Here is a 24,719-nt window from a genome sequence, read left to right as displayed (position 1 = left end):
GAGAAGTACCAGCTCATTACTGCCTCAGCATCAATTAGCAGGATATAATGCACACTGTCTGTCACTCACACGCTCTTGCCAGCTAGTTCCTTTCCCAGAGGGACAACTGTACCAGAACATTCAGCCAGCCTCTCTAAAATCTTAACCTTAAAATATTAATGGGTTTACCGCTGGCTAGAATTACTCTGTCAGTGTTTAAAGGTGCCACAAGTCCTTAAAACTACTTCCTTATTCAGGGGGCAATTAATATCCCTGTTGTCAAACAAGGGAGCAGCAGTGGATCACAAGATTTGCAAATAGCAACTCATAAGGATGTGTAGCATATAAGGCAGCAGAGGCTAAGTAATCTTGGTCATAGGCAGAGGTGATTTCCTGTAGCCCTCCAGATGTTGTTGGAACTCAACTCCTATCAGCCCTTGTAGTCCAACAACATCTGGAGGGCCACAGGATCCCCACTCCTGTCCTAGGTTGCTGTTCAGCAGCAGTGACCTCTTTCTATATGCTGCAACTGTCTCACAAACCACTGTGACAAGCCAACAAAGGGCTGATCCACCCAGGAGCATTATTTCATAGTTAGGGTTGCCAGGTCAGAAGCACCCCAAACCCTGAGATTTCAGGGGCGGTGCTGAGTGATGTCATGGGGTGGGCCCGAGTGATGTCTTTAAGCATGATACATTAAGCATCAACCACAGTTGCTTGAAGCATACAATTGAAACAAAAACATTTCTCTGATTGGAAATTAAGATAGAAATCTTAGCTAACAGATGGAGCCTGGGTAGGGAACATTTAATCTAGCCTGCTTGCTTTTGGCAAGAAGGGTTTAAGTGCCTTCAGGCCAGGCCAGTCATCAGAAGGCCATTGTAGGAAGAAAGGAGCCTAGTGTTGTGGAGAAGTTAGATGGGAGCACTCAGGAGTCAAGATGGATCCTCCTGAAGGCTGCAATTCTAAAGACACTTATTAAGGGACTAAGCCCCATAGAACTCAGTAGGACTTACTTCTCAGTAGATATGGTTTGGATTGAGCTGTTGGTAGGGATCCTTGACTAGGGATCCTCTCCATATCTAAGCAGGGTTGGCAACCCCTGCCTGGAATGCCCTACCCCTACCTTTTAACATGGCTGCTCCAAACTTCTTTACAGTTTTGACCTTTCACTTCAGAAAGAGGTTTGAGAAATGAGTAAGAGAAAGAAGATTCTCTACGCTTTTCTGTCTACCCTGTGGCCTGCTATAAACTCACTATGAACTGCTATAAACCAACCCAATTCCAGTGAGTAATAACTGATAGAGAAAAAACACACATGGTTTGGTCTACCTTCATAGGCAGCAGCTTGGGAACCACAACAATTGCAGCCACACTTCCCAGTATGTGAATTCTCTTTTACCACTATTTGGCAAGATACAAACCATCATGTAACCAACAAGGTGCATCATCAGTGTGTTTAAGGGGTTGAGCTGAGTACATGGAACCACTGTTGTTGCTTCTATGGATGTAAGGGAGTGAGGTTAAAGGTAAATAAAATGCAAACAGAAAAAGAAAAGACAGTGATGATTTCCTAAATGCAATAACAAGATTCCAATGAGAAGGGCAAAAAACGCAGCATCCCACAACCAGTCAGGATTCCTAACCAAAAATCAAAACTAAAAAAATCCTGGCAGCCAGTCAGCCAAGGTCACAGAAATCCCCATGCAGCACAACCTGACCCAGGGGCTGCAGTTAGTGCAGAATCCTGTGGCAAGATTGCTGACATGTGTGAGACCCTATCAACACATAATACCTTTGCTCTGAAATCTGCACTGGTTGCTGATTTGCTACAAGGCCAAGTTCAAGGTGTGCTTTCCATCTTATGTGTTCCACATAGTACTTGTTCTGCTCTTGTAAGAAATCGATCCTTTAGTGTGGCAACACCTACGCTTTGGAACTCCCTGCCTATTGACGTTAGGGAGGTGCCTTCATAGTACTTATTTTCACACCTGCTTAAAACATTTTTGTTTAGGCAAGCCTACCCAGGCATGTAGAAGCTATTATGTTTTTATCTGTTTTTAACTCATTGTTGGTTTTATTATTTTGAATGTTTTTAAATACCTCTTTAACTGTTTTTTGCAATAATTTTATTGTTTTAATTCCTTCTGTATACTTCTTTGAGATTTTTCACACTAAAGCGGTATATAAATGTTGTAAATAAAATACGTAAATAAATTTAGGAGTCACTGTGGCCCATGGGTTTCTTTCCACTTTTAGGAACAAAGGAATCTCCCTTATACCTACTCAGGCCATTTGGTGCCATCTAGCTGAGTACTGATGACATGGACTAGCATTGGCTGTTCAGGATTCCAGGCAATAGTCTTTTCCAGAAATTGAATTTTGGACCTTTGCATGCAAAGCATGTGCCCTACCACTGAGCTACAGCCCTTCCCCCATTTAGAAAGTATTTTTTAAATTGTTCTTTTCAGTTCACTAATGGATGCACATCATACCTAGGGCAGATCCACAACATTCATTTAAAGCACATTCAACACACATTTTAACATGAATCACACCAAAGAATAATGGGAACTGTAGGGTGGTGGAAAGTATAACTGTGAGGGGGAAATTATGCTTCCCAGGATTCTTTAGGGGAAGTCATGCACTTTAAATGTGAGTTGGATGTGCTTTAAATGTTTTGTGTGGATCTACTTAATAATGTTTGCCTGCATGTAAACCATTTTAATTATTTTTTTAAAATGGAAATGAGCTATAAAGTTTACTGGGTGACCATTGGCTACTCATAATCTCTCAGCCTAATCTGCCCCTCAGGGTGAAAACAACAGAGGGGGTCCTTGACCACTCCAAGGAAGAAGGGCCCACTTAAAATGTAGAGGAAATAATAATGTACAATCATAGTGTGAAATCAGATACTTATCAGGACATAATATGAAGAAATATTTATATAAGCATGAGTGTCAACAATGTTTATTATTTATACAACCTGTATTGATATTTATAGTGCAACCCTATGTTTGTTTACACAGAAGTAATTCCCAATGTATTCAATGGGGCTTACTCAAACAGGGAAGCGTGCACAGGACTGCAACCTCAAGTGATAAGGAACTTCACTCACCCAACCCAAAATTCAGAATCATGCCACTTTAAGCTGTTTTGAAACTGTTTTTTATGGTTATTGGATTTTAAAGAGATTTATTTCTTATTGTGAGCTCCCTTGGTTTCCAATCACCAACCCTACCTCACAGGGTTGTTTGGGAGACTCCATATAGACACACCCACTGGAGATGTAAAAATACATACACCTCATATAATAGTTTATTGTCAAAATAAAATAAAAATAAAATAAAATCAGTATTAGTTTCCTACATAATAAAAGCAGTGATACCTATGTAAGCACTGACTAATTGCTTTAAAAATAGGATTATAAGAGGAGAGAAAGATTTACAACACAAACACAATCCTTTGCTATGTTCACTTCAAAGTCCCATTACTTTACAGCACAATCCTAACTGTCTCTACTCAAACGTAAGTCCTATTGAATTCAATGGGGTTTACTCCAGGTATGTGGGATTAGCATTGTAGCTTTACTCCCAGAAAAGCAAGTATTGTATTAAAGTTTCATACTGGAAGGTTTTCAAAACACAGCCCTCTTCAACAGCCCAGGAATATTTAAACTCGTTTGACTCCTGCACACAAGAGACAAAAAGAATTTTGCTACTGTTGAAAACTATTGTTGTTATGTGCCTCCAAGTCGACTACGACTTATGGCGACCCTATGAATCAGCGACCTCCAAGAGCATCTGTCATGAACCACCCTGTTCAGATCTTGTAAGTTCAGGTCTGTGGCTTCCTTTATGGAAACAATCCATCTCTTGTTTGGCCTTCCTCTTTTGCTACTCCCTTCTGTTTTCCCCAGCATTATTGTCTTTTCTAGTGAATCTTGTCTTCTCATTATGTGTCCAAAGTATGATAACCTCAGTTTCATCATTTTAGCTTCTAGTGATAGTTCTGGTTTAATTTGTTCTAACACCCAATTGTCTTTGGTATCCGCAAAGCTCTCCTCCGACACCACATTTCAAATGAGTTGATTTTTCTCTTATCTGCTTTTTTCACTGTCCGACTTTCCCATCCATACATAGAGATCGGGAATACCATGGTCTGAATGATCCTTAGTGTTCAGTGATACATCTTTGCATTTGAGGACCTTTGCTAGTTCCCTCACAGCTGCCCTCACCAGTCGTAGCCTTCTTCTGATTGCTTGACTATTGTCTCCATTTTGGTTAATGACTGTGCCAAGGTACTGATAATCCTTGACAAGTTCAGTGTTCTCATTGTCAACTGTAAAGTTACATAAATCTTCTGTTGTCATTACTTTAGTCTTCTTGACGTTCAGCTGTAGTCCTGCTTTTGTGCTTTCCTCTTGAACTTTCATCAGCATTCGTTTCAAATCATTACTGGTTTCTGCTAGTAGTATGGTATCGGCTGCGTATCTTAGATTATTGACATTTCTCCCTCCAGTTTTCACACCTCCTTCATCTTGGTCCAATCCTGCTTTCCATATGGTATGTTCTGCGTATAAATTAAATAAATAGGGTGATAAAATACACGCCTCGCTCACACCCTTTCCGATGGGGAACCAATCGGTTTCTCCATATTCTGTCCTTACAGTAGCCTCTTGTGCAGAGGTTGTGCATCAGGACAGCAGAGGTTGTGCATCAGGACAGTCAGATGCTGTGGCACCCCAATTACTTTTAAAGCATTCCATAGTTTTTCATGATCTACACAGTCAAAGGCTTTGCTGTAATCTATAAAGCACAGGGTGATTTTCTTCTGAAATTCCTTGCTCCATTCCATTATCCAATGTATGTTTGATATATGATCTCTGGTGCCTGTTCCCTTTCTAAATCCAGCTTGGACATCTGGCATTTCTCACTCCATATATGGTCTTTGTTGTAGAATCTTGAGCATTACTTTACTTGCACAGGATATTAAGGCAATAGTTCAATAATTATTGCATTCCCTGGGATCCCCTTTCTTTGGAATTGGGATGTATATGTAACACTTCCAGTGTGGGCCATTGTTTAGTTTTCCATATTTCTTGACAGATTTTTGTCAAAATTTGGACAGATTCAGTCTCAGTAGCCTGTAGCAACTCTATTGGTATGCCATCTGTTCCTGGTGATTTGTTTCTTCCATGAATTTTAAGAGCAGCTTTCACCTCGCATTCTAAAATTTCTGGTTTTTCATCATATGGTTCCTCCATGAATGAATCTGTCATCCTTGCATCTCTTTTATAGAGTTCTTCAGTGTATTGCTTCCATCTTTCTTTTATTTCATCTCTGTCAGTCAGTGTGTTTCCCTGTTGATTATTCAACATCCCTACTCTTGGTTTAAATTTCTCTTTCATTTCTCTAATCTTTTGGAATAGGGCTCTTGTTCTACCCTTTTTGTTGTACTCTTCTATTTCTATACAGTAAATATTGTAATAGTTCTTTGTCCTTACATATTAGTCACTGTATTGTTGCATTTAGGGTTCTGATTGTGTTTCTATCTTCTTTTGCTTTTGTTTTCATTCTCTCTTTAACCATTTTAAGAGTTTCTTCAGTCATCCATTGAGGTCTTTCTCTCTTTTTAACTAGAGGGATTGTCTTTTTGCATTCTTCCCTGATAACGTCTCTGACTTCAGTCCATAGTTCTTCTGGTTCTCTGTCAACTAAGTTTAAAGCCTCAAACCTGTTCCTTATTTGATCTTTATATTCTTCTGGGATGTTGTTTAAATTGTATTTTGGCATTATGATTGCTTTGTTGTTGTTATTTAGCTTTACTCTGATTTTCGATACGACCAGTTCATGATCTGTACTGCAGTCTGCTCCTGGTGTTATTTTCTCAGAAAGTATGGAACTTCTCCATCTTCTGCTACCAATTATATATTCAATTTGATTCCTATATTGACCATTTTGTGATTTCCATGTGTACAGTTGTCTTTTCGGTTGCTCATAAAATGTGTTTGCAAGAAACAAATTATTGGCTTCACATAATTCAATAAGTCTTTCTCCTGCTTCATTTTTGTTCGCTAGGCCCCATTTCCCCACAGTTCCTAATTTTTCTCTGTTCCCTACTTTTGCATTCCAATTCCCCATGATTATCAGCACATCTTGTTTTGGCGTGTGATCAATTTCTTCCTGTACTTTGACATAAAATCTCTCGAATTCCTCTTCTTCTGCATTTGCCATTGGAGCATAGACTTGGATGATGGTTATGTTGATAGGTTTCCTGTTTAATCTCATTGATATCACTCGCTGAGACCTTGTGTTGTAGCTCCTAATCGCTCTTGCTACATCACTTCTCACTATTAAAGCAACCCGATTGTCATGAATCCCCACCGTCAAGGCTCAAGGATCATGCGTCAGACCCAATTCCCACCCTTAGGGCAATTGATCTGGAACCAAAATATACCAATTCACCCTTGCCAAGGCTGTGTATCCGACGCCAACCCTGCAAGGTAGAATAGTAGGCTGCCACCACCCCTTTTACTGGTACCACTCAGAGTCAGGGGATCTTTGAGCCCAGACACTAGGTAAACCAAGGTCTAAAAAGACAAGAGCCAAACTTGCACTCCTTGTCAGGAAACCTCTGGTAAAACCCACACAATAGAACTTAAGCTTTTAACTTCTTTTTCCCTCTTTGGTAGTTGCATGACTGAGAATGGTCAAGGTGCTGAATTCAGAACCACCCTTTCTCTCAATGAACACACCAGGTTAAATAGAAGTAGCTTTATTAAAATAGATAAGTGCACATCAATATATGTAGCAGCAAGTAATCTTTTAAGACCATACACCCAAACAGGGGTTTAGGTACATACAAGAGAGTTCATACACACAACAGGAAAATAACAACCTTTTCTAACCTAATACTTACACAGGCCTCTCTCCTAAGAGAGAATGATGTTAACAACAAAGCAATGGAACCAGGCATAGGTTACCTCCCATAGGCAACCCTGGGACCATAAAGCAGAAAAGAATGGAACTCTGGAACCAAGGCAACAGAGAACAAAGGCTATGGGTCTCCAGCCCTATACTTAAGGGAAAGAATTCTAACGGTCCAAGATTCAGGAACCAATCAGAAAATGTCTGATGTAACCCCTTCTAGATGTTTCTCACTCTTTCGCGGCTTCCAGGCCCCCCTCCCAACCGGTGTTTCAAACTTCAGAGGGCAAGAACGACCTTGAGTACCAGGCACTTGTTAATCAGCACAGATAGCCAGGTGTTTCGTGTTTAGGCTTTGTCTTAACCGTCTTCAGCTGGAAACCGAAACCTAAAGGTCATTCTAACAGAGGCCTGTCTTTTTTTAACATTTAGACTCCCAGAGTTCTTTACTTGAACCAAGATTTTCCTTTATGGTTTTTAATAACTCATGAACATATACAGGTTCATGACACCGATTTCTTCTTAATTTCTCATTTCCTGCATAAAATATTTTGTAGTTGCCTGATTGAAAATGTCTCATTCCCGTCCATTTTAATTCACTCACGCCAAGTATTGTAATGTTGATACGTTCCATTTCTTGCTTGACAATTTCTAACTTTCCCTGGTTCATGCTTCTCACATTCTGTGTTCCTATTGTGTGTGTCATACAACTCCGGACTCTCCTTTCACATCTGTGCGCATCAGCCTCTGGGCTTCCTTTCGGCTTTGACCCAGCTGCATCATTAGTCACAGCGCTACTCGTACTTGTCCTTTGTTCTTTCCCAGTAGCTTGGTGAGTGCCTTCTGACCTGGGGGTCTCATCTTCCAGCACTATCTCGTGTTGCATTTTGGATACTCTGTTCATAGGGTTTTCGTGGTAAGAGATATTCAGAGGTGGTTTACCATTGCCTTCCTCTGAGTCTGGATGCATCTTAGTCTGGTGTCTCAGCTTTGACCATTCCCCCGTGGGTGCCTCTGCTAGGAGTCTAGCCTCTTGGTCTAGACTCCTGACGGCATTGCTCTTAGCTTCTTGAACACTCTCAAACCCTCTCACCACGTTAAGCTGTGCATCCTAGAGGGGGGTTGAAAATGATATACTTACTCAATTTGTGAGATTTTCAGATAAGCAAGAAAAAACAACAGTTTTCTGTCCTTGTAATGGGGTCTAGCTACTCCCTGAAGGTCAACAAATCCCTTGCCAATCACAACCCTGACTACATTTATTGGCTACAAACCTGAAAGCGGGAGCTAGAGCAGCCAGCCATGAGCTCATTTCACAGTAGTTGTGGGGTAGTGGCTGACGTTTTGGTGTATATCACCTGAACCAGACCACCTAGAAAATTAATTTTAAAAAAATGAAAGCAGAGAGCCTGGAGATTAAGGTGAGTCACCCAGAGATCCTGAGAGGACCCCAAAAATCTGGAGTCTCTGGGTGAAAACCAGAGACCTGTCAACCCTATTTGTACTAAACATGCTGCTTTTACCTCCATTTTCTGTTTCCACCATCCACAGTAAGGGCTCAATGACAGCTGCAAACATGGTTTTTTCTATTCATACTGAAGGGAGGGATCAATTATGCAGTTTCCTAATGACCACACCCTCTAATTTAATATATCCACTCCCTCTGGTTGCTTGGCAACTAAGCATGTTGCAGTAGGTTCCTTTAAAAAAATCCTGGTAATGAGAATATCTGTGTTTTCCCTGTTAAAATACAGCTGAAATACAAATTGTTGTTTGAGCAGTGTTATACTTTGCACACAAGTTAGGGGGGGAAGGAAAAGAAAGGCACCGTTTGCAGCAACATAGAAAAGGGCAGCTGAATGAAGGAGAGCAACCAGAAGTTGCTTGTCAGCCTACAGAAAATAAAATGAATGATGGGAGGAGGAGGGAGGAGGTGTGGAGAAGGGAATGATTGACACACCCACCTAAAAGCATAGAAGCAAAGCATCTGCAAGCACTAGAGAAAGGGAGTGGATTTTTTCTTCTTCACTTTTTGTATTGTCAGTGGATTGGGTTAGTACAGATTTACAGGGGGGAAACTATGAGATAGCTTCTGTTTGCCAGTAATGTCATGTGAACCATGCAGATTAAAAGGAGATGTGAGTAGCACCAGTCAGACAGTAAACTACCGTGTAGATGAGCCCAGTATAAGTCCACTTGATACTCTACCATCACTGATCCAAGACTGCTGTAATGCTGCTTTTGAGCACAGAACAATTAGCTTTGTGCCCTCTAAATAAAGCTGACTTCTGTATTGTTTCCTGACTGGATTATAAGACAAAATTGGCTCCTGATAGTTTAGGAAGCATGGGGACCCTATTGTGTAACAATTAGTAGTGCAGTACATTTCCCCTCTGAATTTACTGCTGAAGCTGATATCCTGTAATTAGTAGCATACATAGAACTGGAGTGGATTTGGGTGCAAAGTTAATGAACTGTGGCTTCCAATAATTGTTAAAGAATTTGAGTATGGTGACTTCTGAATTAGCTGGTAGAGGGAACACAGGAATGGTCCTGGTCGGATGGGACAGCTTAGAAACCCCCCCCCCCCAAGTCTAAGTGAAGAAACAAAAGATTTGATCATATACAGCTTTTCTTTTAATGACTGAACCCATCTTTCAAGAGACAATAAAGTTATGTTGTGTTCTGTCTCAACATTGGTTCTCTTCCTATCTTTGTGCCTGTTGTGTGCAATGAGCTCCACATTGAGGTATTTCATAGACTTGTAGCTATGGTTGGCAGGGATGCTAAACTCATCTGTGTTGAATATTTCTAATAACATTCAGAAAAAGCAATGCTGAGCTCCACTACTGAAAAAATCTTAGAACATCAGTCTATATTTAAGTCTCCTGAATACCTGAATACCACCAGCTTGGATGGCTTTAAAAGAAGATTAGACAAATTCATGGAGGACAGGGCTATCAATGGCTACTAGCCGTGATGGCTGTGCTGTGCCACCCTAGTCAGAGGCAGCATGCTTCTGAAAACCAGTTGCCGGAAGCCTCAGGAGGGGAGAGTGTTCTTGCACTCGGGTCCTGCTTGCGGGCTTCCCCCAGGCACCTGGTTGGCCACTGTGAGAACAGGATGCTGGACTAGATGGGCCACTGGCCTGATCCAGCAGGCTCTTCTTATGTTCTTATGTTCTTATTCATATGATAAATATTAGTATAATATAAAGAACCTAACTTCTTCTACATTCTGGTCCAGGCTAAATGCACTTTCTGTCAAATACATAAGTACAAGCTCTTCTCACTGTGGAACAGAAGCGAAGCAAATAAAATAACTTTCTTAAAGTGGGGACTAACCTAAAGGAGCTGCCTTCAGCTGCCCATCTAAGGATGGGACACACTGTGGATGTCTACAGAGAGATAAATATTATTTGAATAGTGAGCTCTCTCTGGAAGTGCAATTACCACATTCTCTTCAAATGAACTATTTTCTATCCAGGGTTGAATTTAGAAAAAAACCAGCTCTGTGAGTTTGTATCACCAGTCAGCTGTATGCAGTACTGATTGGTTGATGACTGTGTTGTTACAAACCCATCTCCTAATTTCCTCATCCTGATGCGTGTTTACAACTCTTTTAAAATTGCTTATCCTTTTTTAAAAAAAAGTTGAACAAAATAATATTTAAATTAATAACTTACATTTAGCAATTAAAAAAAATAAAAAGAAATTGGAGAGCCCATTTGAAGTATGGGGAAAAGGGGTAAGCCTGATGATTGAACCAGCAATGTGTTTGTTAGGATGTATATTTATACCACAAAGGCAGGAACCAGCCAAGCTCACCCTGAAAGACAGAAATCTGTTGTGACTCCTGTTTTAATGCTATATCTGCAAGTACCCTGTCACACTGCTCCCCCCCCCATGGAGATAGGTAAATAGGTACTTCTGGGCAACACAAAGTTTATCACAAATTAGGATTGTCTCTGTCTGTTCACTCTTTTCCTTGTTGCCTCAGCTGTATGTGACCCTCCGTGCCAGAACAAAGGTTCCTGCAGCCGCCCCCAGCTTTGTGTTTGCCGTTCAGGCTTCAGAGGCTCTCGATGCGAGGAGGTGGTTCCAGAACAAGAGTATCATCCTCCTGGCCTTGTGGCTGCCTTCCAGCCCCCAGCAGTACATTCCCCTCTAAAAAGAATGGGCAGTGCAGAGAGAGAAAGCACGCTAAGAGACAGACAGCTGCCTACCATGCAGAAGCTATCGGCTGGGTAAGTTGTCTATACAAAAGCGATTTCCTTTGTAAGTGAAAGATAAGAAGTGAAGAGGTGAGAGATATGGGGCACTTCCAGATGGCCTGTTTATTTAGCATACATCCTGATTTGTTTGCACAAAGTTTGCAGAGAGGTTATACATCAAGCAATTTTTATCCTATGTTTTCCAATGCATTTCCCTGTCACTTTCCTTACCATAAAAAGTCTGATTTGGGGGAGGGGTCAGGGAAAAGTGGGCTTGTTGTGCAAGTGCCAGATTCACTTTAATTGCATGACTTGAATTTGCCAGTGTACAACTGAATCCCGCTTACAAAGTAGCATCAGTTTGGAAGTGCCCATGATGTGTTTTGACGGATTAAGGGCCTTGATTCCATTCCAAAGCAGATGTGGAAGGGCTGAGGAGGGAGTGAAGCCACACACAAACTAAGGGTAGAGATACGCTTACTGCGCTTTTTCCAGTGCGTCTTCATCTCTCTTTTCTGAAAACAGGGGTACATAACGCTAGTCAGACCCCACCCCTTTTTACTGTAAAACCTGGTGGGATCAGCTTGAGTGCATTTTTTTTTATTGCTTCAAGGAGATTTCACAACTGATCAGCAGATCAACTCATCCCCCTCCAGGTGTGGCCAATGGAAATGCTTTGCTGTAGGCAACTAGTGTGCTCACAGCCTAAGAAGGATGTTCTTAGTGCAACATCCTTCTTCACCAAATGTGCCTGTCTAAGGCATGGAAACTGGACAGAAGTAGATCTGTCCATCTTCCATTCCTGATTTAGGGGATCTTTTGCCTAGGGTTCTTATATCCTAGGGTTATAGCTCAAGTACTGGTGAGACTCCAGCCATCAACCATCTTAGTTTGCTCAGAGATCTAAATTTGCATATATGTTGACCATATACAATTTTTATTTTTATTTTTTGCAAATTTGTGTCATGAGTATGTGCCCTATTAGAACTTAGCAACACCCTTATCTGGGGTCCTATAACAGGGCAGCTTAATATGCCCTACTCATGAATGCCTTGTTACTCTGCTAGGCCATGAATCATAACTGTGGGCCTTGCAATCCTGCAGTTAGACTTCATGACCTATGATTGCTTAGTAGAGCATATAACTCTATCAACATAGTGCAGAAGCTAGTGACCATTGCAAAAATATGGGGATCTTTGTTGTTGTTTTTGTCAACTGCTGTTATTCTGAAAAAGAAGCAGCAGGCTTATGGCTCTCAGAAGTGTGGAGAAAAGTGTGCAAATGTGTTGTCAGTGACTACTAAAGAAGAGGTCAGTAGGGGAGCTTCCAATGCTTGTGGGGCAAGGTAGGCCATGTACACACTGTACAGCTGTCTGTCACCTGATAGCCCCCAGTTTTTCAGACTCTTACCCAGGGATCGCCAACTGTTATGGGCAAACACACCCACACCCGCAACCTATTCTATTGGCTACAATAGAAAGCTTATTTCAAGCCTAATTTCTGTCAGGGGGATGGGCCCCTGCAGGCACTAGGGAAGGCCTCTGCTGGCTCATATGTGCCTGTGGGGCATCACATTGGCAATCCCTCCTCTTACCAGATGCAGACTCAAAGTGTTACCATCAGCCAAATTTTTCCTCCCCTCTCCTTGCTTTCCTTGCCATCTATCTTGATGAAGAGTTCTGCTGTTCAGATAATGTTGGTGTATAAAGCAGTTATGCCTAGATTGATCAAATTCAAAGATATGGCTTTTCTCATAATCTGGAGTGTGCATCCTTCTCAAGGCCTTAAACCTTTTGCAGTTTAAGATGATTTTCTCCCCCCCCCATTAAAGCTGTCATTCTTTCCATTTAGATTGCTTAAATCCCATTGAAGTTAGTGGGATTTATATAGCCTATGTGCAGGGTTGCATCTAAAGTCTATAATAACGGGTGAAAAGTGAGCCACTGAGTAAAACCTTCTTGATCTGAAACAAGAATGCCTTCAGATTTTATTTTGTAATTAATTTATTGAAGTATATATAGCAAACAGTCCCATTTTCACATCCTCTATTTCCCCTTGTCTCCCAGATCTGGGATGGCAGGGCATATAGACACTCAGATATCTTAATGTGCCTGACATTAATTCTTAGACAGCTAGATGGAGAGAGAGAACATACATTCAGCTATTTAATACTCTGTCCAGACAGTCAGAGACAGTGATTAGCAGAGAGCCTTGGGATTTGGACTATCGCAGTTGCTCTTCACTGCTTAAGACTTGCTGGCTCTGTCCCAAGAAAATACAACCCCACAAACAAGATAATTTTTATTTTTAAATTCTGGTATGAGAGGCTCAAAATATCCTCTTAGCCACGTTCACTTGTGCCACCTTAATATCAGCATTTGACACTTCCCTTTATTTAATTTTTCTCTACATGCAGTTTTCATAAAAATGGGATATATGCCGATTTATGCCTAAAAGCTACAATCAACTCCTCGCAAACATTGTGCTTTTAATTTAATTTATTTATTTATTGCATTTGTATACCACCCCATAGCTGAAGCTCTCCGGGCGGTTTACAACAATTAAAAACATTAAAAACAAATATACAAATTTAAAAACAATTGAATAGGTTTTATGGGTGGGGTTTTTTGGTAGCTGATTTCACTTACACATATGCCCAGAGTTTTTAAAGTGCTGTTTGTTTGGTGTTGTTGGTAGTGGTACTGCTTAAGATTCTACATATACTCATAAGGTCACTGTTGTTGCAACTTTGACTCTCAAGGCACTGATACTGATTTAGACTGGTATTCAACTATTCATTTGAAGAAGTGAGACTCCAGCCTTTTCCCCCAGTTGGGGAGACCTTGGATTGATTGTAGGGGCAATTTAAGCACTTAAGAAGAGGCTGGTTAAATTTCTTGCCCATCCAAGGAACTTAGGCTGGCATACTTGGTTCTTTTCTCCACCCTCATTTTATCTTCACAACAGCACAGTGAGGTAGGTTTGGATAGGATATAGTGATTGGCCCGAAGTTATCTAGTGAGCTTCATAGTTAAATCTGGGTCTACTCAGTTCTAGTTTGATACCATGAGCATTACCCCATCACCTAGTTCCAAACTGAGCTAGTTTATAATCTTGAAGAAATGAGAGCAGGGAAGACAGTTATGCTTTGACTGAAGCCAATGCTGTTGGCAGGTTTTGAGCAGCCTTTGGGCAAGATGCTCTTTGTCTGCCATACCCTTGAGTGGGCCCACATCTTCATCATCCCCACTGCTGTTATTACTGTCAATTTGCTTGCCTTGTCTTCTAGGTCAGGAGTGGGGAACATTTTTCAGCCTGAAGGCCACATTCCCTCATGGGCAACCTTCCAGAGGCCACATGCCAGTTAGGGTTACTAAGTCTCCGGTTTTCACCTTCATCTCCGGACTCATAGCTTTCATTTTTTAAAAAAATTAAGTTTCTAGGAGGTCTGGTTCAAAAAATATAAACCAAAAAGTCAGCTGCCCTCCCCCACAACTTCTGTTAGTACTGGTTACACTAATCCCCACCCTTTCAGGGTTTTAGCCACTAAGTGAAGTCAGAGTTGTGATTGACAAGATTTGTTGACCCCCTAGGCAATAGTTAAACCCGTTTCAAGTTCTGAAAACAGTTTCCTTTTCCTGCTTGTCTCACATCAGGAATTCAGTAAATATATAGCTTTCAGCAGCATAAAGAGTACTTTCTCTGCACAGGACTGGAACTTCCTTCTGAGTAAACATGCATAGGATTGCACTACAACAGAAGATCACAGCAGGATCTTGGTAGGCATACATAATGATAAGTATAATAAAAGTGTACATGCAGTTTTTTTAATTACTTGCAAAAATGGCATATTATACATTTTATCTTTCAAATAATTTTTGAACAGAAATTTTAAAGGGTACCTTTCTATTTAAAAAGTCAAAAAAGTTGGGTTGGCTGTCAGAGTGAGTTTATAGCAGCTCACAAAGTAGACAGGAAAGAGTAGAGAATCTTCTTAATTCTTACCCATTTCTCAAACCTCACTCTGCAGTGAAGGGCCATTGCTTTATCTAGAGTTGCCAGGGATTGAACCTTGGACCTTCTGCGTGCAAAGCATGTGCCCAGCCATTGAGCTACTGGTCCTTCAAGCTCCTCGATTCAATCTTCAGTTGAAAGATCTCAGATACCAGGTCTGCGGAAAAACTTTGCGTGAGATAATGGAGAACCACTGACAATCAGAGAAGATAAATACTGTGTTGGATTAGCTAGGGGTCTGACACAATATAAGGCAGCTTCATAAAGAGAAGAGGGTGCATAGTGTGTGGTTGTGAGCAAAATAAACTACAATAAACAATATGGAGGAAATATTACTGTGTTGATGTAGCTTGCCAACATGCATTCTGGAGGCAAAAATGAAACAAAAATTAAATGACAAAAATGTCTTTGCCTCATGCAGATATCCCATAAATGAGAAGTGGCATTAGCTGTAATCATTTAGCATTTTGAAATTAAAGTTAAGTCAAAAAGCCACTAAAATGAGCCCTTCGTATATTCATGAAGATTTCACACTAAAGAACTGATATTCTTGACACTCAGAAGATATTTCCTTGGTTCTGGAGCCTACTGGAATTACCCATATGAATGGAAACCGAATTTGCATTGGTGCATACTAATGCTTTGTCTGGAAACTCCTGGTCAGTCAATGTGTTCATAGAATCATAGAATAGTAGAGTTGGAAGGGGCTTATAAGGCCATTGAGTCCAACTCCCTAATCAATGCAGAAATCCAAATTAAAGTGTTTGTGTCTATGCATGCTTTTCTGATGTAGAAAAGCTCTCTGTTCTCCAGTTTCTGGGCTCTTATCTTCAGCAAAACACAGTTTTCATATAGCAGCCAAGAATTCTGGTTCTTGGGTCCACAACTGTCACTGGGTGGATATCATATTTGATACTCTGTTGTTCCATTTTTCTTTTCTTTTTCTAAAATAAGCAAAAAGCTAATGCCAGTCAAAGTGAAATTATATAAATAGCAGTTCTACTTAGAACAATGAGAAACTCAAAAAGTCTCAGTCCATCTTTAGACACTGTTTCAGATGCCTTTGGCAAGGACTTTTGGAAATTTAAAATATGAGAACTCTCCAAGAGAAATGTTAATGTCTTTTGTTCTTCCATTAAAATACTATTTCTAAATCACAGAGCATACAGCATCTACATTTTGAAAGAATAGCTCTGGATATTATTCTTCAACAGAATTCTCTTTGAACAGTTTACTCAGTGGGGAATGGGATTTGTATGCACTTCTCAAAGCCTCTCAGGGGAGAAGGAACAGATTTCCTGTCAGTAAGACAAACTGACATGTTATACTCTGACTTCAACACAAACGTTAGCAACTAGTGTGTAGTGTGTGCAGCGTATATGTAGTGTGGGAGATAGTATATCAAGTCCATATTTCAACCTTCAGTCTGCCTGTTTTGGAACAGCCACATTGGTTTCTGGGGTAATCAAATTCAAGATTACAGATTTGTTTGCAGCCAAATGTTAACAGATAACGTTTACATGATAGTATTTTACAGCATAATATACATTTGTTTCTATTAGAATGACTGCTATCAATCATTCTATAAATCAGCCTTCCCCAAGCCAGTTGTGGCTGGACCTCAGCCCGCATCATTGCCAACCAGCATTGTAGTGCAGGAAAGATGTAGACCTGCAACATCTGAGGGAAGACTGCTGTGAATTGTATGATAATAATAGATCTTAAAGGTCCTCAAAAGCAAAGATGTATCACTGAACACTAAGGATAATTCAGACCATGGTATTCCTGATCTCTGTGTATGGTTGTGAAAGTTGGACAGTGAAAAAAGTGGACAAGAGAAAAATAAATTCATTTTAAATGTGGTGTTCGAGGAGAGCTTTGCAGATACTATGGACTGCGAAAAACACAAATAATTTGGTGTTAGAACAAATTAAACCAGAATTATCACTAGAAGCTAAAATGATGGAACTGAGGTTTTCATACTTTGGACACATAATGAGAAGACATAATTCACTAGAAAAGACAATATTGCTGGGAAAAACAGAAGGGAGTAGAGAAAGAGGAAGACCAAACAAGAGATGGATTGATTCCATAATGGAAGCCACAGACCTGAACTTACAAGATCTGAACAGGGTGGTTCATAGGGTCGCTGTAAGTCGTAATCGATTTGAAGGCACATAACAATGGTCTTTTTAAGTTAGGGTCAACAGTGGTTAGGCTACTGTTCCATTGTACAATATAACAATGAAAATGTTATCTGTAATGAACCATATTAATAATTTTTAAAAGATGTACACTTAAAATGGGTTTGCTGTGGTTGCACATTTGTGAATTATCAGTTTTATTTTATCAGAAGCTAAAAGCTAAACATTTGATGGGCAGGGAAAGGAGAGATGAAGAATTCTAATAATTTTTCCACCTTTTCCCAAGTGAAGAAGCAGACCTGAACCCTTGTTTTGTCTGCTACAAATCACTGAAGGATTGAAGGCTGAGGAGCTGGGAGTGGTGAGATCTTCTTTCATCCTTCTCCATCCATGACTGAGACCATTGTCATGGGTAGAGCATGGAGTGCGACCAAATCTGCCACTGCTCTGTGTTCCCTCAACCCATCCATGGTCTTTAGGCCCAGAGAAAGAGAGAAACACTATTTCCCCTCCTCCTTCAAAGCCAGAAACTGCACTGGAGGTTTCCCTCCTGAATTTGGTTCCTGGTATTAAAATCTTGTGTGTTCTTTAGAATTAACAACAGTCACAGGTGATAGAAAAATGGCAAGAGGCTCAAAAGTGCTCTTCAGACTTACCTGTAAAAAAGCCTATAAACTAGGAGAGGTCTGTTACTGACCCAATTTTGTCTCTAATCCCTTTGGTGATGAGCACCTGAGAGGATGGAGTTGGGCTCACTAATGGAGCAGCAGCAGCAGGAGGCTTATTCCCTGTATTCTTGCAATAGCAAAGGTTTGTGGAAAGAAGTGTAGCTTAGCAGAACAGCCCTAATGGGTTCAAAATGCAGGAAAGCAGTTAATAGCACATTAGAGGGAATAAGGGGAAATCTAATTAGAGTAGAACAGATCCAAAGGCCACCCCCGCTATAAGAAATTCTCTCCTGGATATTGTCATTTTAAATTAGCATGCTTGTAGTTGCTCTAACTCTGCAAAATATTTCGGATACTCTGTAGACTTCCCAGTGTGTTCCTGTCTTTTGCACACACACTAAAAGTTCCTTTCCATTTATGCAGAGGATTAAAATCAGTTTTGTTTGGTTATGCTGGGAGTCCCCTGCCGCCCTACTGGAAAGAGTGAATTTTCTGATTAGGTATATGTGCAGTGCTTTTTTCGTAAATAAATAAATGAAGTGCCAATACTCATATCTTGATAAAACTGCTGTGGGTGCCACCACAAAATGGTTGCCATGGGCAGCAAGAAAAGAGGTGCCAGTACAGTGTACCAGTGAGTACCATCACAAAAAAAGCACTGTCTGTATGAGTATGTAAAATAGATGTGTTTCAGTTCTTGAACATTATGAAGTTGGGAGATGGATGAAATCAATCTGTAGTTTGTTACTATGTTGAAAATGCAACCACAGAGACCTGGTGTTGTGCTACTTAAAACCTAAACATCTTTCAGCCTAACTGAAGATACCTTGCTGATCTAAGCTTCTTAGCTACACACTTATCTAGCACTAGCTTGAGACATCATCTGCCAGTTTCTTTATCTGGTGAAGTCTCTGGAAAGATTAGCATGTAATCCATAGAAGATATATATGGCTATGCACAGTCTTTGGTTCCATTACGTCTCTATATTAAAAACATATTCTCTGTATCCAAAGCCTCCAGGCCAGAGATTAATTAATATATTGCACTAAAGATGCTCCAGTTGTTCAGGTACCAGCTCAGAATTATAGATTGCTTCCACACACTCTTATTCATGCACGTGTTGGGTGTGTGCATGTCCATCTGACATCATCCATTCATTATTTTCCGCTGTTTTGATAAATGGCTGATAACAGTGATGCAGGGAATGGCAATGGCAGGGGTGTTTTATGGTGGCACAAGGAAATGTTGGATCTGTTGTAGAGGGCAGAAAATCCACAAACAGCTGTTCAGGAGCCATTGGAATACAGAGTCTTTAGAATACATTGTCCAGATAATGCCTGTTGGGGAACATTTCCAGATCACCACGGAGTGCTGCTTCAAGACCAAAGTATTGAGGTTAGAGTATAAAGGTGTGGTTGGTCACAATTCCAGCTGTGGGTCTGGTTGAGAGACCTGCCCTTTTTTAGGAGCAGCTGCATTGCATCCTCTGTGCAGGTGTAAGTATAAAATCCAAGAGGATTCATGAAGAGAGGCTTCATGAAGGAAGCCAAGCCATAAATCACATGGTCTTCGATGTCTGTATACTAATGCGCAGAGCATGGGAAACAAGCAGGACGAACTTGAACTCTTAATACAGGAGGGCAATTACGACTTGATAGGTATAACTGAAACTTGGTGGGATGACTCCCATGACTGGAATACAGCAATTGAAGGATACAAATTATTCAAGAAGAACAGAAGAAATAAAAAGGGAGGTGGAGTTGCACTATATGTTAAAAATGTATATCCATGCACAGAAGTACAGGAAGATGAGCTTGGTAGCTCCACCGAGAGTATCTGGATTAAAATTAATGGGGCAAGTAATAAAAGGAACATGGTGCTTGGAGTCTACTACCGACCACCCAATCAAGGAGAAGATGAGAATGTAACTTTTGAAAAGCAAATTGCCAATGTTTCGAGGAGGCATGATGTAGTAGTAATGGGGGATTTGAATTATCTCGATATCTGTTGGGAGACAAATTCTGCCAAACACAGCCCCTCCAAGAAATTTCTGACTTGTGTTGGAGATAACTTCCTCCTACAGAAAGTGGAGGAAGCAACCAGAGGATCAGCTATCCTGGACTTGATTCTAACCAACAGAGATTATTTGGTGGATGAAGTGGCAGTTACGGGAACTCTGGGGGAAAGTGACCACACCATACTTCAATTCTTGATTTTAACAGAAGCAAAAGCTGAGAGTAGCCATACGTGCACCCTGGACTTCAGGAAAGCTGATTTTAATAAACTCAGAACAATTGTAAGTACGGTTCCATCGCAAGTCACCCTAATGAGAAAAGGAGTCCAAGATGGTGGGAGTTTCTAAAAAAGGAAATTCTAAAAGCACAATGGCAAGCAATTCCAACAAGGAAAAAAGGGGGGAAACAACAGAAGAAGCCAATGTGACTTCACAAAAAGCTTAGAGATGACCTGAAAACAAAAAAGGACACATTGATTTGGATTCCTGCATTGGGCAGGGGTTTGGACTTGATGGCCTTATAGGCCCCTTCCAACTCTACTATTCTATGATTCTATGACTAAATTTCCACCAGGTGTCACAGCAGGGATCCACAACACATTACCTGTGAATTAGCTTTTTCACATGATCTCAACACAAGCAGAGAACCTAGCAGAGGGTGCTGACGGCAAGTAACGTTGATCCAACATCAGGGCTGGTTCCAGGAATGCCGGGGCCCTTGGGCATCAGCTTGCCCTGGGCCCCGGCGTGTGTGTGTTTGCGTGTGCAGCCATGAAGCCATGAAGCTCACTGGGTGACCTTGGGCCAGTCAGTGCCTCTGAGCCTCAGAGGAAGGCAAAGGTAAACCACCTCTGAATACCGCTTACCATGAAAACCCTATTCATAGGGTCACCATAAGCTGGGATCGACTTGAAAGCAGTCCATTTGCATTTCCCCCCATGAATATAATGAAAGGAAAGTTGGCTGTCCTACTGTTGTTATACCCATATTATGCTGTAGTGACGTTATTGGGTGTTTTGCTCAAGTAGTGCAAAGTAGTTTTGATGTAAGCCACACTGTGTTATTATTATTGTTGTTGTTATTGTTATTAAAATGGGATATAACATTTTAAAATAATAATATTAACAACTACACAGGAACCATCAGATGCTTGGGTATCTTATTGTGATCCCATGCATGTCTGACAAAGAAGTAGCTTTCTACTTCTACCATCTCTGCTATCTTTTCAGTGCCTTTTGACGACTTTCCTCTTTCAACAAGCCTTTTAAGTTGAGACCTATCCCAGTCTGCGTCTGTGTTAGAATTGCTTTTAATATGTTTTCTTTAATAATAGGTTTTAACCCTTTTTTAAAAAAAAAGATGTTTTTAAAGCTTTTTAAAAAAATGTTTTCAATGTTTTGTTTTAATGTATTTTAATGTCTTTTTATGATGTTTTAAAGTGTTTTTAGCATTTCTGTTTGCCACCCTGAGCTTCTGCTGGGAGGAAGGGCGGAATATAAATCAAATAATAAATAAATAAATAAATAAGTAGCTGCTAGTATAGTCAATAAATACATAATCGAACCAGTTGTTTTCATCTTTATTGGTTCTACTGAAGAAAGAGAATGTAAATACAGTAATTAATAGTACAGGGATCATAGAGTCATAGAACAGTAGAGTTGGAAGGGCCTAGAAGGGCCTAGAACCCCCTGCTCAATGCAAGAATCCAGCTTAAAGCATACCCTACAGGTGGCTGTCCAGCTGTCTCTTGAATGTCTCCAGTGTTGGAGAGCCCACCACCTCCCCGGGTAATTGGTTCCATATCATACCGCTCTAACAGTTAGGAAGTTTTTCCCGATGTTCAATCAAAATCTGATTTCCTGCAACTTGAGCCCATTATTCTGTGTCCTGCATGTAATATAGTTAGGGTGCTCTGTTGCACATTGCCAAAAAAGAGGAAATGCATCATCACAAAAGAGGACACAGATCTGCATAATGTAGAAGTAATTCCTATAATTTAAACAGAAATGCAGTTTATCTCATCATATTGGGGAAGACTCTGTCTGTTCTCCAGGTGCTGTTGACAGGCAACTTAAAGCCCCTTCTCTCCCTTCTTATGACCCTTTTATGTTTAAATCGAATTTGGACCAGACGACTCTTCAAATAGGGGACATTTTTTTTCTAAAGGAGGATACTTGGCCACCTTAACTATAGTCTCCATGCTTACAGTGTCCTCTCTGTTATCTAATTGGATTGGTCATAAACCTTCTTTCCCTGACTCACTGTATTTGCTGCACTAGAGTTGTGTGTATGTGCAATACATATTTGAACTGGAATTTGATTTGACTGCTGACCAAGTCCAATGATTAGCTTTATGTTTGGAAAGTATTGCTGTAGACATTTACAGATGGAATCCATTTAGAATGAAGCACAAAGCCTTTCTCCATCGGCAGAAACCAAATGCCAACATGGTCATGAGCTCCTGCCTTGCAAGTGTTTCTCACCTACTGAGGTAGCTGCCTGCCTGCCACAGGGTCAGCACTTTTGTTCACTAGTTCTAAAGTCATCCAGTTAGCAAAACAACAAAAACCATGGGTGTTACATTAGTCGCCTTCAGAAAAGCATTTCCATTGGCCACACCTAGAGGAGGAAAGGGTTGATCTGCCGATCGGTTGGGAAATCTCTTTGAAGCGAATTTTTAAAAAAACCACACTCAAGCTGATCCCATCAGATTTTACAGTTCAAAGGGGCAGGGTTTAACTAGTGTTGTGTGCCTCCATTTTCAGAAAAGAGAGGTGAAGATGCACTGGAACCTGCAGAGCAGTGAGCGTGTCTCTACTCTATACAGACATGGGGTTAGGAGGCTAAGAAGCTCAGACAAGAGAAGGGCAACTAGTAGCTCTGAAGGGGGGGAAAGCTTTGTGTAATGCTTTGGCTGGGGACCAGATCAGCCATGTGCATATTTGAAAGAGCTCTATATACATATGAAATGTGTATATCTAGTTGCTAAACCAGATCCCTCACTGTAAGGTATTTGGCACCTCCCAAGAAGGTAAAAATTGGGGAAACAATCCCTATCTCTTACCTTTTCTTTTTTTAGCCTACAAAAAAACCTAAATTAGTTTTATGAGACATTTATTTGCTTAGATGTTTGTGCATTAACTGTGCTGAATGTATAAGTGTGGAGGGAATTACTGGCAGAAAGCTAAATCATGCAGATGATATCTGCTTTAATCCTCTGCTCATTTATATTTTTGTAGAAGCAAATTCCATGGATCAAAATCCAGCTTCCAGGAAAATGCCATTGTGTACACTTCTCATTGTCCATTATATTTTGAGTAAGAGCCATTTTCCTCATTATGTAGAATGAGGTGGTAGACTGAAGTGATACAATCCAAAATTCTGTTACCTCAGATTGTCTGTGTGTGTCATATTTTAATGGCCCTTTGTTTTTGTTTGTCTGTTGTATCAACTACATGAGAAAGTTTTAGTATAACCCTCTCCTCAGTGTGTTAGTTTACTACATCAATAGAGTTTTACAAAATGTTTTGTTAATGTGGAGGAGCATTCAAAAGTATGGTCTCCCACTTGCAGTCTTAAGTGGTAGAGCTGAGATTAGATTTCTACCATCTTATTCCATGTAATGTGTAATGATTCTAGAATACTGATGTGATCTGAGGATGCTTTTTTTCCTGTTTCCTTCAAAGTGGTAGTTTTTGCATATTGTTCCATTCTGAGATGAGAGCAGTATATTGATCTAGTGGTCACAAATGCATGAATCCTGATGTCCAAGCCTGTATGTCAGAGATGGGGCACCTGTGGTCCTCTAGATGTTGTTGGGTTACAAATCCAGTTTTCCCTGATGATTGCCATGGTGGCTGGGGGTTTAGAGTGCAGCAACACCAAGTGAATAGCGAAAATGTGGATTTTTAAGGAAGGTATAGATGGGCCCTCAGAGGGCCAAACGTTCCCCATCCCTGTTGTACGGGGATAAAATTGGGTGCAATCACATGGTCAGTCACAACTGAATGCTGCATGTACAATGGTTAATTTGGGATCTTCCAGTATTAGCTACTTATTTCTGCCCCTACTAGGCGTTGTAGTAACCCTACAAAGGGGACGTGTTTAGAGAATCAAATCTATCCAAAGACAATCATCTGATGGCAGATACCTTTGATTGTGGACAGGTAGTGATGTTTTATTTGGAGCACTTCCCCCTTCTATTTTCCCTTTGTTTAATTTGCGAAAGAATTTAAGAACTCTGAGAGACAGACCCATCCACATAGTTAAGGTAATGTAGCTGGGAATTACTTGTGAAGTACTGCTGCTTTGAATCATGTCACTTCATCCATCTCACCTAATACATTCTTTTTGGAGTTAATTGCTTTAAGAGACTGTAGCAAGTAAATGTTAGCTGTGTTCCACAGCAGGCAGAAGAGAAGGATGGGCTGAAAGACTTGTGGAAGAATGGGTAGGAGCTGGAGGAGCTGTGGTGTTTTCTTGCAGCTTTGCAATCTTCTAAAGGGACTTGCATGATATTCAGGTTGACACAGCTGACAATTCTAGAGAAAAGGTCTGAATAACTTCAGGGCATTGCCATTTATCCCTATCCTACTTTTTGATGGTTGAATGGGGGCATTTATTAACTCATAGCACTGGATATCATAGTTAACAACAAGATAAAATTGGATGCCTTTCTCAAGTTTTTAAAAAAAATATTTATAAAAAGAGGTCAGCTACCAAGGAAAGTAAATATTTTTGGCTGTCCCACTCCTGTCT

At 40.5% G+C, this 24,719-nt stretch overlaps 1 protein-coding gene across 5 annotated transcripts in view; it reads left to right on the top strand.

Annotated features, from left to right (window-relative positions):
* The window catches only part of LTBP2 (latent transforming growth factor beta binding protein 2), a 189,620-nt gene that overhangs the window by 47,508 nt on the left and 117,393 nt on the right, over positions 1–24,719 (top strand). For 4 of the 5 annotated variants that reach the window (XM_061611734.1, XM_061611733.1, XM_061611732.1 and 1 more), the window contains one exon: positions 10,908–11,154. In XM_061611734.1, the coding sequence (XP_061467718.1) occupies positions 10,908–11,154 (247 nt within the window). Of the gene's footprint in view, positions 1–10,907; positions 11,155–14,840; positions 14,901–24,719 lie in introns of those variants that run through there. The other variant, XM_061611736.1, reaches the window with a different exon arrangement.

This window comes from Rhineura floridana, chromosome 2, assembly GCF_030035675.1.
Source record: "Rhineura floridana isolate rRhiFlo1 chromosome 2, rRhiFlo1.hap2, whole genome shotgun sequence".
NCBI lineage: Eukaryota > Metazoa > Chordata > Lepidosauria > Squamata > Rhineuridae > Rhineura > Rhineura floridana.
The sequence above is the reverse complement of the archived record's forward strand: the minus strand, read 5'-3'. Positions and strand labels throughout refer to the sequence as shown.